Here is a 16,116-nt window from a genome sequence, read left to right on the forward strand (position 1 = left end):
TGCCATCAAAATATCCCCATCTTGTGGCTCTCAAAATCAGGTAGCCAAACTTTTATTGAGGACTCCTGTGTACTTCACCATCGGTTTACACAATGTGGGACTAATCAACCAATAGATCTTTAAAGGGATTGTTAGAATTGGCAAGTGATTCCAGTTAATTCTTGACATAGTTTGCTCCTGCTATTTTTTAGGTCTCATTTGGAAGCCAGTTCTGACCAGTGGAAGCGTCTGCACCTTTCTCTCCAGGAACTTCTGGTGTGGCTGCAGCTAAAAGATGATGAGTTAAGCCGCCAGGCACCAATTGGAGGCGATTTTCCAGCAGTTCAGAAGCAGAACGATGTACACAGGGTAGGGTGTTTTTAAACCCAGTACCTTGCACATAGTAGGCATTCAGTGGTTGTTTTCAAATTAGTTTTGATCAAAGTTGAATAGAAATGTGTTTTATGTCTGCATTGATAGTATCCTCTAAGAAATTGCCAGTATCTGCAATATTCTTTTTTTTTTTTTTACTTTTTATCATGGAAAATATTAAACATGCAGAAAAGTAAACAGAATGCTACAATAAATTATCAGTTTGTAGCCAGTCTTTTTTACTTCCATATCTCAACCCTTTCCCCATTACTTCCAGGCAAATGCAGGCACATAACATCTCATTCATAAATATTTCCGAAAGTATTTCTAAAAGATAGGGATTTGCCTTTTTAAAATGACCCTGGGACTATTATAAGTCTTCAGAAGTACCAAAAAGCTCATTATATCAAATTTCCATTTCTTGCATATGTCATAAATTTTTTAGCAGTTTCTTTTTTTGTTTGTTTAAATCAGAATAGAAGTACAGGTCACAAGTTGCATTCGGTTACTTCGACTCTTAAATCCTTCTGGGTTTTACTTTTCATTGGGAAGTGATTTTAGATTCACAGTAGGTTGCGAAAATAGTGTAGAGAGTTTCCCCTGTACCTTTCACCCAGTTTCTTCTAATGGTTATATCTTCTGAAACTTTAGTAAAATACCAAAATCAGGAAATTGACATTGGTCCACTATGTATGTTTAATTCTATACCATTTTATCTTGTGTAGATCTGTGCTGCCCCTTTATAATCACACTGGTTCCCCTCACTCCCGCTTCGTCCCTAATCCCTGGCAACCACTAATCTGTTCATCTCTAAAGTTTGCTCGTTTCAAGAATGTTACAGAAATGGAATCATGCTACATAGGACCTTTTGAAATTGGCTTTGTCCAAACACTCAACATAATGCCGTTGAGGCTAAAATCTGTTTCGGTCAGGAAGGAATTGACCAGAGATGCGCAACCAGTTAGGATATATATTTTCCAAGGGATTGATTATAAGGACTTAGTTTATGCAGTGGTAGGTAGGTGCTGGCCTAGTAAGTCTCAAGTCCTCAGGCAGGCAGGTGAGCGGGCAGGCAGGATGATGAAATGGTTAGAACCCACCCCCCACTCCCTACCCCCCCACCCCCCACCCCCCCACCCCCACCCCACCCCCAAAGGCATGGACGGGAAGCTGTCTGTGTGCACAGGACTGAGTTTCTGTCTCTAGGAAAGGCCTAACCCCCCTATTAAGGACTTCCAATTTATTAAGTTAGGCCCACCCAATAAAATCTCCCTGACTTTAATTTCAGCTGATTAGGGATTTTACTGTTTTGTTTTTGTTTCTTTTTTCCCACGTGGGCAGGCACCGGGAATCGAACCCGGGTCTCCGGCATGGCAGGCGAGAATTCTGCCACTGAGCCACCATCCCACCGCCCTAGGGATTTTAATTACATTTGCAAAATCCTTTCCTTTCCTCATAGTACCCTGCTTAGTGTGGGATTAAATACTTGGGAGAAGGTGTGTGCATGCTGCAAAATGGCCCCTGTGCCATGCCCCTCTTCTAATGCTCACACAAGAATATCTCGTAATCTGTATGTGTTCTCCCATGTTCCTTTTATTTATTTATTTATTTTTTATTTTTTATTATCTTGCCATTTATTTCTTGACCAGGTCATTTGTAGCCATTGGATTATGTCTTAGCACTCTTTGGGGCTTCTCCATACCCTTGAATGAAGACAGGGCCACAAGGTCCTATCTGGCTGGTCTGTCACCAGCTTTCCCTTTTCTTACTTCTCTCCCCCTTGCTGTCTGGCCACTGGCCATACTGCCCACCTTTGTTTTTTCCAGTTCTCCCCCATTCCTCTCAGGCACCTTCTGGTTACTCTGACTGAAACCCTTTATACCCACACCTACCTCTACATACTTTCCTGACTTTATCCTGATACCCAATTTGACTCCCTTTTATACACTCCCAAAATACCATCTACGTTTCATTGTATAACTTTCTTCTTTGGCGTAGCATTCTTTGCCATCCTGTATGCTCTGTAATTATTTGATTAATATCATCTCCCTTCATCAGCCATGTGCTCCAAGAAACTATTCTTCTGGAGGGGTTGTCACTTTTTCTATCCAGTACATCCTAGAGTGTCTAGTGGATGGTAGACACTGATAAGATGAAGGGATGAAGGAGTCAGGGAAGGAAGGGAAGGAGGAAGGAAACAAACCAACCAGTGAACTAAGATGAACCTTTTTCATTCTTCTCTTGTCTACTGAGACCATAGTTGGGGAAAGGTTGAATAGAGCAAAGTTCCTTTCTCACTTGCTGGACTTTTTTGTTTTTTCCCAACGTATATATCCTTTTGTAATGCGTGTAGAGCTACTTTGATGCCCACTGTTTTTACTTATAGTTTGGCCCATGGTGCTTTCACATGCTTCTCTGCATATCTGAAAAAAAAAATCCTTATCATAAAACATTCTTTCCTCGAAGAACATCATCACTTGTGAGTATCGGTTGAGAGGACAATTTGGCACCCTATTTTACCCTGGGTTTTGTCCCACTTATGCAGCTGTAGTCCTTTAATGGCGTTAACGTTGCAGTTGTATGTTGCCTTTGGACAAAAAGAACAAAAGGAAAGACCCCGTTGAAACTGGATCTCTATTAGCTGTTCTGAACATACTTAGGAAAAGAGAAAGAAACACAATCAGTTCAAACTCCATCAAGATCAAATCCTTGACAGATTTTTTATTTGTAACCTTTTGTTTTGCTTTGCCATGTTTCCAGGATTATAAATTGTCTTGCTCTTTATGGGTTTCTTGATTGAAACACTGTTTGTATAGAATGCTTGGTATCAAGATGGGTCACTTGCAGTTGTAAACTTGTTCCTCATGTATTTGGCATGCCACTCTTTTATTTTTAATCACCTGCTTACTAGCTGTGGTCAATTATTAATGCCCTTGTTCATTGCACTTTATGGGAATACAAATCCCATACAAATGTCAGGATTTGAAACTATAATCAAATCTTGTTCACTTCCACTTTTCTATAAATCAGGGTGTTTATGAAACAGGTCATTTTTATTCCCCCGGTACATCATTGCAAATTAATGCTGAGATTTTGTAGCAAAATATCATATGTCTTGCACTCTTTTCTTAGAAGGGAAATACATAGTCAGTCTTGATGACTGTAACAGAGGTATATTTGGTTGCCCTATAGGTAAAATTCCAAGGTGGTCCAACAGGTATGTGGCAGCTGCACTCTCACTCCCCAAAGCAATTTTCACACTCATGGGAGTGGCTCTATGTTCCCCAAACCAGCTGGGCAGCATAATAACCACCACGGGAATGGCTCTCAAGATTAATTAATAAAATAATACTCCATATGCACTGAAGTGTTATAAATAATTAAAGCTCAAATTTGCCTTAGCAGATATAAACTGACCAATTTTTATATCTTTTGAATATATTATCCTGGCTTTTATGCTTCCTCATTACTTGCCTCACTAGACTGACTCATTTTCAATTTGTGTGTATTATCCTGGTCCAGATATATTTTAAAAAACCGACTTCCTTTGTTTTACTTGAGCAGTCACTAAAGTGATATTTATTACTTGTCTACTTCTGTGATTAACCTAGAGAGAGTTTCAGAGGAAAGAATCACAGTGGGGAATTTCTAAGGAGATCTGCAGCAAACCATGAGCTTATTTAATTCCCTGCATCCTACCCCAAATCCAAATGGAGATTAGGTCTTGATTATAGAAACACTGTAGATAATGACTTTTTGTTTGCATTTTTACTAATGAAAGTGTTTGTCATTAGCTTTTCATTTCAATTAAAAAATCTCTATAATCCCTTCTCTAGAGACCATTAAGAACACCTTCAAAGCTTCCTGTGAATGTCTGGTTAAGATTTAGATGGAAGTAATCAATACATGCATTATTAAAACAATGCACAGAGAGCCATTATCACTTGGGTGCTGTTGACAAATGAAAAGGCTCAAATAAAGTAGTTTACTTGTTCATTTGTCAGGTCATATATTATGCATGTTCGAGTTCCTCAGAAGTTGCCACAAAGTGAGGGAGAGGTTTAGAAATTCAATAAAATTATCCTGAAGTCACGTTGTACATTACACATTCACTTAGGTTAATTCTGTTATCAATGCTGGCCTGCTCACTTTGGGTATATTTTAGTATATGTGTTCACTCAATGAGTTCCCTTTGCTTTCTTTCCACAGAAATAGGAAATGTCTTTTTCGTACCACTTTTGAATGTTAAGATTCTGGTCAGCTCGGCATTAAGAAAAATGTATTGTTTCCTAAAACCTCTGGAAAACAACGAAAAGATTGTGATAGAGGGATTCTCTCCACCATTCATTGACCTGACCTCTTAGAGTTACAAAAAAGCAAGCTTGGCTCCCCTGCAAAGTTCACAGTTCGTTGTGTCTGTCCTTTATCACTAACAGAGAAAACTACTTTCGTGTAAGTTTGATATTATCTGCAGTCATGATCAGGGATGCTAAATAGAAAAGACTTAAAAGGTATTTTTAGAACTGCATTTCTAGGCATTTGAGGAAGTCTGAGAACTAGGTATATCATCAGAACTTGAGAGCAAATTGCTCTCTTTACCTGAGTCCTCTTTCTAACTTTGTCACAATATTTTTATATCTTATCAAATATTCTTAAAAAATATTTGTGTAGTACTTTGCCTTTACAGAGCACTTTTACACACATTATTTCATTAATTACAAATGAACACCTGTCTTTCTCTTTTATGTTAATAAGTCAGAAGTCTAGAAATTATTGATTTATTCAGTAACTATGTACTGAGTGCCTATGCTATGCCAGAGGCTAAGGATATGGTGGTGAAAAAAATGAGCCTCTGCCCTGCCAGACTTTGCATGCCAGACTTAATATATAAGATCATGCCACGAAGTAGGTAAGAGCTACAGAAGAAAAAGTAAAACAGGGATAGAGAGAGACTGAGGAAGGAATAGCAGCGCCCTGTGTGACGTGAGCGAGTGAGCCAAGCAAAGACTTTGGTTAAAGAGTATTTGTGGTAGTTAGATTCAGGTATCAACTTGGCCAGGTGAAGGTACCTAGTTCTGTTGCTGTGGACGTGAGCCAATGGTACATGAACCTCACCTGTTGCTCATTACATCTGCAGTCAACTAGGAGGTGTGCCTGCTGCAATGAATGATGTTTGATTTAATTGGCTGGTGCTTAAATGAGAGAGCGCAACGTAGCACAGCCCAAGCAGCTCAGCATACCTCATCTCAGCACTCGCAGCTCAGCCCAGGCCTTTGGAGATGCAGAAAGAAATCACCCCAGGGAAAGTTGTTGGAACCCAGAGGTCTGGAGAGAAAGCCAGCAGAGATCATCCTGTGCCTTCCCATGTAAGAGAGAAGCTCAGTTGAAAGTTAGCTGCCTTTCCTCTGAAGAACTAATGAAACGAATCCCCTTTTATTAAAAGCCAATCTGTTTCTGGTGTGTTGCATTCCAGCAGCTAGCAAACCAGAATAGTATTCTACTCAGAAGGAGTGGCAAATGCAAAAGTCCCACATGTATGAACAGGTTTGGAGTGTTCAAGGATCAGCAAAACTGGCAGTGTACCTAAATAGAAATAAGAACAGTAGACAGGTTGTAGAGATAGGCGAAGGCTAGATCACAAATGGTCTTATCAGCAAATGGTAAGGAGATGGATTTTATTTGGAGTGTAATGAGTCATTATGGGAAAGCTCACGGCGGGGATGATATGATGTGATTTATGTTTTTAAAAGTGGGTTGTGGCTGCTATATGGAGAAATGGCTCAGCGAGGAGCAAAACTGAAAGCAGGGAGAAAGTTAGGAGGATGTTGAAAATCTGGGAAGGAGACAATGACTTGGACCAGACTGGAAATGATGAATCTAAGCCAGAGATCGAGTGTGAGGAAAAGCAAAGAGTCAAGGATGACGCTGAGGTGTTTGGCTGGAACAAGTGGGTAAATGATGGTGCCATTTATGGAGATGGGAAAGACTTGGAAATGAGCATGCTGTTTTGGGATCATGTTGATAGACAGAGACAAATGGTATGATTCAGAAATTATTCACCACTTAACAGTTGACAATCTCAAAATTTGGCTGAGCCTCTTAAGAATGGATATAAATTAATTTGTCACAGGGTTTCCTAATAATCCATTCATCTGCACTGTCACTTCAGAGGGACTCTCCAAATTTTGGGGTTTAGGCCCAATGACCTAAGGCCTAACTCCCTAAATGGCCATGGGAATGGATTCCATTTTTACCAGCGATTTCTTAAAGTCAGCTCAGAATATAACTTTCTTATCTGGAGGAAGTGACTTCCCCATGGGTTGTTGGAAGAAGCCCAGGCTTAGGATTGAGAGTCACCAAGCTGTTCAAGAAGCTGTTTGGGCACTAAAGCACTCTTCCATAGGATACAGGCTGGACTATGTTCTAGCTCATACCTCTGAACTCAGTTCCATGAACACAACTTTCATTTTAAATGACTTCTAGAAAAATATATCTTCATAATGAGTTTATTAAATATTTACTCCTAAACACTCAAAAATGTTTTCTCATTGAGGACAACTAGATTTTTTTTTTCTTAGTTGCACGTTCCAGAAATTGAACCCGGGTCTCCCACATGGAAGGCGAGCATTCTACCACTGAACCATCCATGTATCCATCACAACCAGATTTTTTAAAACTTGATTTCAGGCTTGAAATATGTCCCATTACTTTTCAACTTTGCTTCAAGTTGATTTTAATGCCACTTATAAATTAATATTGTTGTTCATGCTGTTGACCATCTGAAACAATGGCTTGATATATCTTATACTGCAATCCCATATCTGTACTTTTATCCAGAAGTGGAGTGAATGTAAGGGGGAGACTTTTTATCTTAAAGACACTTCTGACCTTTTCTTTGTAGTCCACCTGCTCCATTTTTATAACTTCTCTGATACTAGCTTTCTCAAATGACTATTAAGGGAAAGTTCTCTGTTTTTCTGTTCCCTCTTCCTTCAAGTTTCTTTCTTCCATGAACTCCGATGAATTGACCTTAGAGTCTTGGAGAAAAAAGCAATTCCTGCCAACCTACCATCATATTACTCCAGATATTTACCAGATTTCTTCTCTCGCCCTTTACATGATATTGATTTTGAATTAATTGGGCATTTATTGTCCCTGATCAACAAATGATAAAATATTTTTTCTCTGTTGGAGACTCAAAAAATTTGGTGGCTCTTTAGAAGTAGAAGGACATCATGGTGATAAAATGTGTCCAGTAACTTTCTTATCAGAAGTAAAAACAATATAGGAGGCACTGCATCCTGTGCTCACTTGGTAACCATTTGCTAAATCAGTAACACTGTTGAATCACTTCATTTTAGACATTTCTAGTGTCCTCTCATCCCCTAGGTAATGCTGCTGCACACTAGAGTAAAAGCCCCAGCCAACGGTTCGAACCATGGAACTTCTGAATGTTTGGACATGAGCACTTCCTTTAGGAAAGAAAGCACTCAGTTGAGGTTCCGCTTGGCTTTCGACCTAGAACATAAGAGTAGACCCAGAATAAGAGCTCTCAGTTTTTCCCCAAATGACAGCATTAATACTTTTTGTTTCTCTAATAAGAATTCACAAGATCCAGCTTTGACCTACCAGCCTGTTCTATAGCGATATCAACCTGGCCTCCATATCACACACTCCAGTGTTCTGAGTGTTCTGTTATTTGTTCAACATTTATTAAGCATCTACTGTGTGCCAGGCTGTGGCTATGATTTTATCATCGATGATGTTGGGCGGACACTCTCTTCCAAACTGCCACCATATAACAGGCCGATGGCTGATTAATGAGCTCATCATATTGCTTATAGAATATGAAATCTGAACGTTAACTCTTACAGCAGTCACATCTATTCTGGAGTTGTGACTGCCATTTCTAAATTCTGAGATGCTGAGCTCTTTGGGTATAGCCTGGTCAGTCCCTGGAGCTTTGGGTATTTGTGTGAGACTGAGACTCATAGCTAGAGTTCTACAGCTAAGAAAATCAGCATTATCCTATACAGTAACTGTTAAAGATGCTGAAAAAGTAATCAGACTTCAATTAGATATAAATGAAGCTGATCTTGATAGGATTAAGGTAAATAAGACTAAAAGGTAAAGGATGGTAGATTTTAAAACTTGAACTCCCGTGTGAGACCAAAGGACATTTATTTGGTACAAAATTTATATTGTCACTAGCACAGTATCCAATTTAACCTGTATGATCAGCTTATTTCAATACCATAATTACATGGAACCATGAATATGGAGTGAGATCTTGTTGGTTTGTATCGGTTGATGTAAGTCCTGATATATCTCAAAGTAAGCTGAGCAGAAGATCAAAAAGTATTTGGAAAGTCCCCTTGAGAGGACTTTGATGGAAAAAGATGGACATGCTGAACTTTCCCACCTGGAGAAGACTGATATTCTCACAAGCATTGGGGAGTGCCAATGTGATAGGACAAGCCCTCAATCTTGGGGCCTGTCCTTATAGAACTTATTCTTGCAAGGAGAAGCCAAACCTACTTATGATTATGCCTAAAAGTCACCCCCAGACAATCAACCTCTTTTGTTGCTCAGACATGGCTTCTCTCTCTAAGCTATTCTGCAGGTAAACTCACTGCTCTCTCCCCTACATGGGTCGTGACTCGCAGGTATGTAAATCCCCCTGGCAACATGAGACATGACACCCGGGAATGAGCCTGGCCCTGGCATTGTGGGATTGAGAAAGCCTTCTTGACCAAAAAGGGGAAGATAAATGAAACACAATAAACTTTCAATGGCTAAGAGATTTCAAATAGAGTTGAGAGATCTTTCTGAAGGTTATTCTTATGCAGTATATAGAAATCCCTTTTCAGTTTTTGGTGTAGCTAGAGGGAAATAGCTGAAACTGTTGAACTGTAATCCAATAGCTTTGATTCTTGAAGATAATTGAATAACTATAGAGCTTTTAAAGTGTGACCATTTGAGTGTGAAAATCTTGTGACTGACATTCCCTTTATCCAGTGTATGGGTGGATGAGTAAGGAAAAAAAAGACAAAAAAATAAACATAGGTGGGTATGGGAAATTTGGGGTGCTCTTTTTTACTTTTATTTTTATTCTTAATTTCATTGTTTTTGGAGTAATGAAAATGTTCAAAGATCAATTGTAATCATGAGTGCACCGCTTTATGCTGATACTGTGAATCACTGATTGTACACTTTAGATGATGATACCTCAATAAAAAGAACATTGAAGAAAAAAGAACCTGAATGCTAGAACTTAGATGAGGTGTTTAGCAAGCCCCTTCATTTTAAAATGAGGACACAAAGGCTCAGGGAGATGGTATGGCATGTTCTAGATCACATAGCCAGGTTTTAGCCCAACCTGGACTTAAAGCCCAGGACTCCTGCTGCTCAGAACTGTGTGCTCTTCTCACCTCCTCAGTCTGCCTCAGGATGACTCTGTAGAGTTCTGCTGATAGGGAAAACGTGCATAGTCATTCCATCAGATTTCATCCCACAAGGCACAAATATACCTTTGCTACTTCGACAGGAATATAGGTAAAATTCAGCTCCGGGGAAACTGTATGTGTTTGAAAGAGATCTGTGTTTGTCAAAACAAGGGCTTGTACTTACATCCATTGTAAGAGGACCCTGCATACCTCCTCGCCAGATGAAAGCGTGCTAGCTTTTCTCACCGTAATGCCAGTTCCTACACCCAGAGCTGTCATGCTGCCCCTCTCTTCTCTATAGTACATTAAGCACATGGTTCTGAGCTACTTCTGGTTATGGTCTTATTGAATATTTCTTGGTAATATTTATCCCCGATATTTTTTCTAGAAGCAGAGGAGCAGAGATTAGAAATAGTCAATGACTGGCTTCTTCTCTGCTCCTTCCACCTGTTTTGAAAGTTTCTGATTGGCTTTGTGGCCATTAGGAGTTTCTGTTTATATGGAAACATAAATATAATTTTTATATAATTTATATCCTACTTTCATGGAAATATAGTGAACTCATGACCTTAAGTAAATCCTAACTTATCTGTACCTCAGTTTGCATTGGTAAAACATTCATAACATAAAAGTACATGCCACAATCATACCTATTCAAGCAAACTATAAACTCTTTGAGGATATAAGACCTAACCTTGGTCCTCAAGGAGTGAATGCATAGGCTTATCTCTTTTAAGCTCCATGCTGTCTGTAAGGACCACTGATGCTCATTGCCTAGAACAGTGTCTGGTGCAAAGTAGGTACTTTAAATTTGTGAAGTGAATGATTGGAATAGAATCTTTTCACATAACCATGTTAAAAATGAATTCATATGTATAGTCTTTTCCATATAATAAGAAACATCACCATTTTCTTCATCCTCCCATTTTCTTGAACCAACTATTTTTTCTTTTTTCCGGTTTTTTTTTTTTACCCTGTTTTTGTTTAGTCTGTCTTCCTAAATTCTGAAGATACAATCTCTTCACCCTCTCTTCCATCCACTTTCTTTATTTAATTTCAGACAATGATGTGAAAATAATGGTTCTTACGTCTTTGTAATGACAGAACTTCCATTGTCTTTTCTGTAGAATCATTTAAATCCTCAGTGATTCATATTTAAGACATGAACTGTGCAGCTGTGGTGGAGCTGAGTCCTCGGCAACAATTTAAGATGCAAACAAGTGGCTTCTCATCATGTACGGTCCTTTAGCCTTTAGTTATTTGCTGTACAGTATTAGCAATAGAATTGCACCATTAAGTAATGCCCCGGAAATTTAAGTTGGGTAGGATTCCAAGATCCGTTTTCTTATTTTACAGACCCTGCTGCAACAGTGATCTCCACTTTCTCTTGTCTGGGTTTTTAACATACTCCTCTCTACAAGGATCACGTACTAACTGCCCTGGTTTGCCTGAGACTGTCTTGGTTTTAGCATTAAAAATCTTCCATCCTCAAAAACTCCTTAGTCCTGGGCAAACTGGGACAGTTGGTCACCCTACTGCTAGCTTCTGTCTTTTCAGTCTGTTTTCAAACCATTCCTATCCTACAAAAGCACACACACACACACATACACACAAAAAAACATATCTTCCCTTTACCTTGTAATCCTCTCTGTCCTGTCCTATCTTCTTTTCTCTTGCAGGAAAAAAAAAAGTAAACAAATAGTTTTCACTTGAAATGCTCATTCCATCTTCTCTCACGCACTCCTCAACTAAACCTACTTTTCTGTTCAATGCAATTTTATTGAGATATATTCACACATCGTACAATCCATCCAAAGTATCATCATATTAAACCTACTTGTAAGGCTACTGCTCTTCCCTGAAATTGCTCTCACCAAGTTACCAGTGACTTGTTCCCAAGCCCTTTTCAGTGCTGATCTGTATGTCATTGTTGAATGCTCTGTCGCTTTCTTCTTCTCAAAACTCTGTTTCAGGTCAGTGTCCGCCTTTCCTCCCTATCTCTCCACCTGTCCATTGCTTTTTGACATCTCATGGAAACTTCTCTATCCACCCCTTTAATTTTGATGTTCCTCAGGAATCTCATCTCGTGTAATTGTAATCCTTGCCTATATGCATAATAGTAGGTATTCAATAAATAGTACTTGAATAAGAGAATACCCCCTAAATCTTCTTTTCCTCTCCCCAAAACATCAGGCTTTTATTTTGATTTCTTTCTGGAAGGAACATTACGTGCCCAAGCTAAGCACGTCACACTCCCTTATTCGGCTCCTCATACAGGACCCCCCCCCATCTTAGTTGGATTTTTAAGAGTCATCCTTGTTAATTTTACCCCAAATGCATGTATGAGTTCTTCTGGATTAGAGACAGATTTTTTTTTTTAATTGACTTACAATAAATCACGTTGCCACACTCCTCTCGGTTCCAAGTCTTAACCCCGGGGTGATGCCGTGAGAGCTAATGACGAATTTTCTTTCCTGAGTGGCCAGGCCCTCCATATGCAAGGGAAATGATTTTTTCTCTGCTTATAAAGGAGAAGGAGGCAACTGTCCCACTTCCCTCCTCAAAGGATCTCCTTGGAAACTTACTAAGCCTGAGTCCTATCTCCAGCCTCTCCAGCAGCCAGCTCTAACCACCTATTTCTCACTTCTTACAACCTGAGGATGTCTCTAAGGTCTGGGTTTCAGATTTTTTAAAATGTAAATACCTAAAGGGATAGCTAATCCAGTCTCAGCTATGACCATTTGTCTCTCTGAATCCTAATTTTCTACTCATTAAAATACCATTATTTTGGTTCAAATGCCTTGCCTCTCTATACCACAGTGTAACTAAGGAAGATGAATCATTTTGCCAAGTATCTGTCTCAGAATTCCTTTGGATGGCAAGCACCATTAGGATTTTTTGTTTTGTTTTGTTTTTTTGGCATGTGCAAGCACCGGGAATCAAACCCGCATCTCCGGCATAGTAGGCGAGAATTCCGCCTCTGAGTCACTGTTGCACTGCCCAGGATTTCTTTCCTTTTTCTTTCTTTCTTTCTTTTTTTAATAAATATCATACAATACAGTTCTGGAGCACTAATGTAATATAATGGTATATCTGATATTTAAGAAGGATACTGCCAAGTTTTCTCCCAGTAGCGGAACAGCGTTTAAATTCAGTAGGCAGGTGGGCCACGGTGGCTCAGCAGGCAAGAATGCTCGCCTGCCATGCCAGAGGACCCGGGTTCGATTCCTGGTATCTGCCCATGTGAAAAATAAATAAATAAATAAATTCGGTAGGCAGCATTGCTAGATGTAAGCAGAATTGAAAGAGAAAATGAATAATTAAGCCCTGGAGCAGGGCAATTATTATTATTGTTGTTGTTACACATATCTATTAGCATTTATGTGGAACTTAATACTTTTATTAACATCTTCACTTCTGAGATCACGGAATCTGGGGTCAGTAACAACCTTAGACGGTTTCAAAGCATCTGTTAGTTTATTCTAGCTTCACAATTATATTCCACAGCCCTCTCTCAACCCTCGATGATTATACTTGAACTGATGGTTTTCACTCTGCTTCTAATGAGGTAGTTTTCTCCCTTCTTTTGGTCCAGAAACTTCCTGAGGGCAGAATCTAGGCATTTTTTTCTTTTAATTCTTTGTATCAAGGAAGATTATCCTAGTTTTAAATGGATGAGTAGCTTAGATGACCTGGGGACAGCTCTCCTTGTTCTACTCATTTATAGAAACTTGTTCTCCTACCTCCACAATACCTCAACAACATTTTTGCCGCCTTCAAAGAGGTCACAGTCAATAATGGGAATTTTCCAAAAGTACCGACATGTTTCACCTGGTTTATTGTTAATATGTTGTTTAACGTATTGCTATGCATTTTGACAGAATTAACTGGTGATTATCCATTGGATTAGTTATATACCTCAACATAGCTTGAGAGTTTGAACCTTCTGGATATTTGTTCATTTGCGTGTGGTATGTCTCTGTTACCTGGCTTTACAAAACATGCCTTGCAGTTGCAGCTCCAGATTTCAAGTTTAGAAGTGAGATTATGCAAACAAAAGCATAAAGCACCCTTATCTTGAATGAAGGTGTGTCGGCATATTTTAAAAGTTCCTCTCTTGGGTGGGCAATGGTAGCTCAGTGGCAGAGCTCTCGTGTGCCATGCTGGAGACCTGGGTTCGATTCCTGGTGTCTGCCCATGCAAAAAAAAAAAAAAAAGCTTCCTCTCTCCTCCTCAGGAGAGCGTTTTACAAAGCACAATGGCTTCCTGATTAGCAGAAAGAGCCTATAGCCTTCTTTATCACTTTATGATTATCCGCTTGTAAATAGTGGAAATCGAAATTGACCTGGGTGTTTCGTGACCGGGTTCTAAGCACCCAGGATTAATCTTGCGAAGAATGCCACAAGCCAAATAAGTATTTCTTTTCATCTCATTTTGCAGGCCTTCAAGAGGGAATTGAAAACTAAAGAACCTGTAATCATGAGCACTCTTGAGACTGTACGAATATTTTTGACAGAGCAGCCTCTGGAAGGACTAGAGAAACTCTACCAGGAGCCGAGAGGTAATTGAATATGGAACTGTAATAACATATTGGTAGAAGGATGAGTGGTGACAGAGCCACCCAGCCATTCTGGCTGCCAGGGTCTGGATCACTCTCATATTTTGTAGCTTAAATAGAATCAATTCAAATTAAAAGGAAAAAGGAATCAATAAAGCACCATGCATAAATATGTCTGGGCATTCATACATAAGCATTAAAAGAGATTAGTGATCAGTTATTGAAACACTTCGAAAACAAACAAAAGAAGTCTCTCTATGAGGAGGGATTCTTTTGTGACAAAGATTACAAGCTAATTTTCAATTTAAGAGCTTGAAAATTTGACCGGAGTAAATTAGAGCTTGTGGTGAGCATGCTGACATTTTTCTGCTCGAGAGCTTAAATGAATCACAGATTATCTGATTGCTAAAAGGTAGAACTGACTCATTCAGCAAGACAGACTTTGTATGCGCTGGATTCTATCAAAATGCGGGCCGAAGAGCCCTTCATCCATAGATTGGCCTCTCATTATAAGTGCATTCCCTTTCCTCCTGCATTACCTTTCCAACAACTTTACCTTTTTTGAAAACAAAAACGAATGTGGGCTAAAACCGTGTCATATTGTCCCTTTAGAGCTGCCTCCTGAGGAGAGAACCCAGAACGTCGCGCGGCTCCTGCGGAAGCAGGCCGAGGAGGTCAACGCTGAGTGGAAAAAGCTGAGCGTGCGCTCTGCTGACTGGCAGAGGCAAATAGATGAGGCCCTCGAGAGACTGCAGGCCCTCCAGGAGGCCGCGGAGGAGCTGGACCTCAAGCTGCGCCAAGCTGAGGTGATCAAGGGGTCCTGGCAGCCCGTGGGCGATCTCCTGATTGATTCTCTCCAAGATCACCTCGCCAAAGTCAAGGTACCTTCTCCTGCTTTGTTTCAGGGCCCTTTGAGAGACACGAAAGAGGTTCGCATCTGAACTCCAGCGCAGGGTTTTCTTCCCACAAAGTTCAGAACAGGGCCCTTAAGAAATAGAAAGAGCCCATCTTTAGGGCGGGCCATGGTGGCCCAGCAGGCAAGAATGCTTGCCTGCCATGCCAGAGGACCTGGGTTCCATTCCCGGTGCCTGCCCATGTGAAAAAAAAAAAAAAAGAAAGAGCCCATCTTTTGACAAGCTCAAGAGTCTTCTTGCCTGTGGTATTTCCTCCAGGAGCAGATAGCGATCTAATCGTCTGGGTGTTTTCGATGATATGAAATGAAATATTGAGAAATTGCAGGGAAAAAAAATCCTTTTGATTTTGCTATTTGGAAATTAATGTTAAGAGTTTGTACTGAGGTAGTCTGATTGGCCTGATAAGTGGTGAGATGACATAAGCAAAGCACTCTTATCTTGAATGAAAGTGCTTTAGCATATCGCTGTGCTACTTGCTATCAAATTAGGAAAAATACCACACAATCAAGATCTGGGAATGTGGGTTTGGGCCTTTTTGCTAACTGAATGATCTGATTTGGTTAAGTTATGGTCACTCTGAAATGAGGCTATTAATGCTGTCCTTCCCTCAGAATACAATCTGCATATAATTTTGAGTTGCATTTGTCTGCTACAGATGTGAAGAAATATCACTCTATGTCTAGAATACTACTACCCAGGACTCCAGGCTTAAATCCCTCTGCAGCACAAGTATGGGAAATATATGCATAAAGAAAGAATCTACATATTTAAGACTATCATCCTGAAAACAACAACTTTAAATGTTTTGTTTATCCATCCGGTGTCAAGAACAGAAAATTCCTCCTAG

At 39.8% G+C, this 16,116-nt stretch overlaps 1 protein-coding gene across 10 annotated transcripts in view; it reads left to right on the forward strand.

Moving 5' to 3' along the window:
• The window catches only part of DMD (dystrophin), a 2,428,671-nt gene that overhangs the window by 2,055,272 nt on the left and 357,283 nt on the right, over positions 1 to 16,116 (forward strand). For all 10 annotated transcript variants that reach the window (XM_077145121.1, XM_077145123.1, XM_077145120.1 and 7 more), the window contains 3 exons: positions 192 to 348; positions 14,238 to 14,358; positions 14,968 to 15,236. In XM_077145121.1, coding sequence (XP_077001236.1) covers positions 192 to 348; positions 14,238 to 14,358; positions 14,968 to 15,236 — 547 coding nt within the window. The remainder of the gene's footprint in view (positions 1 to 191; positions 349 to 14,237; positions 14,359 to 14,967; positions 15,237 to 16,116) is intronic.

This window comes from Tamandua tetradactyla, chromosome X, assembly GCF_023851605.1.
Source record: "Tamandua tetradactyla isolate mTamTet1 chromosome X, mTamTet1.pri, whole genome shotgun sequence".
Classification (NCBI taxonomy): domain Eukaryota; kingdom Metazoa; phylum Chordata; class Mammalia; order Pilosa; family Myrmecophagidae; genus Tamandua; species Tamandua tetradactyla.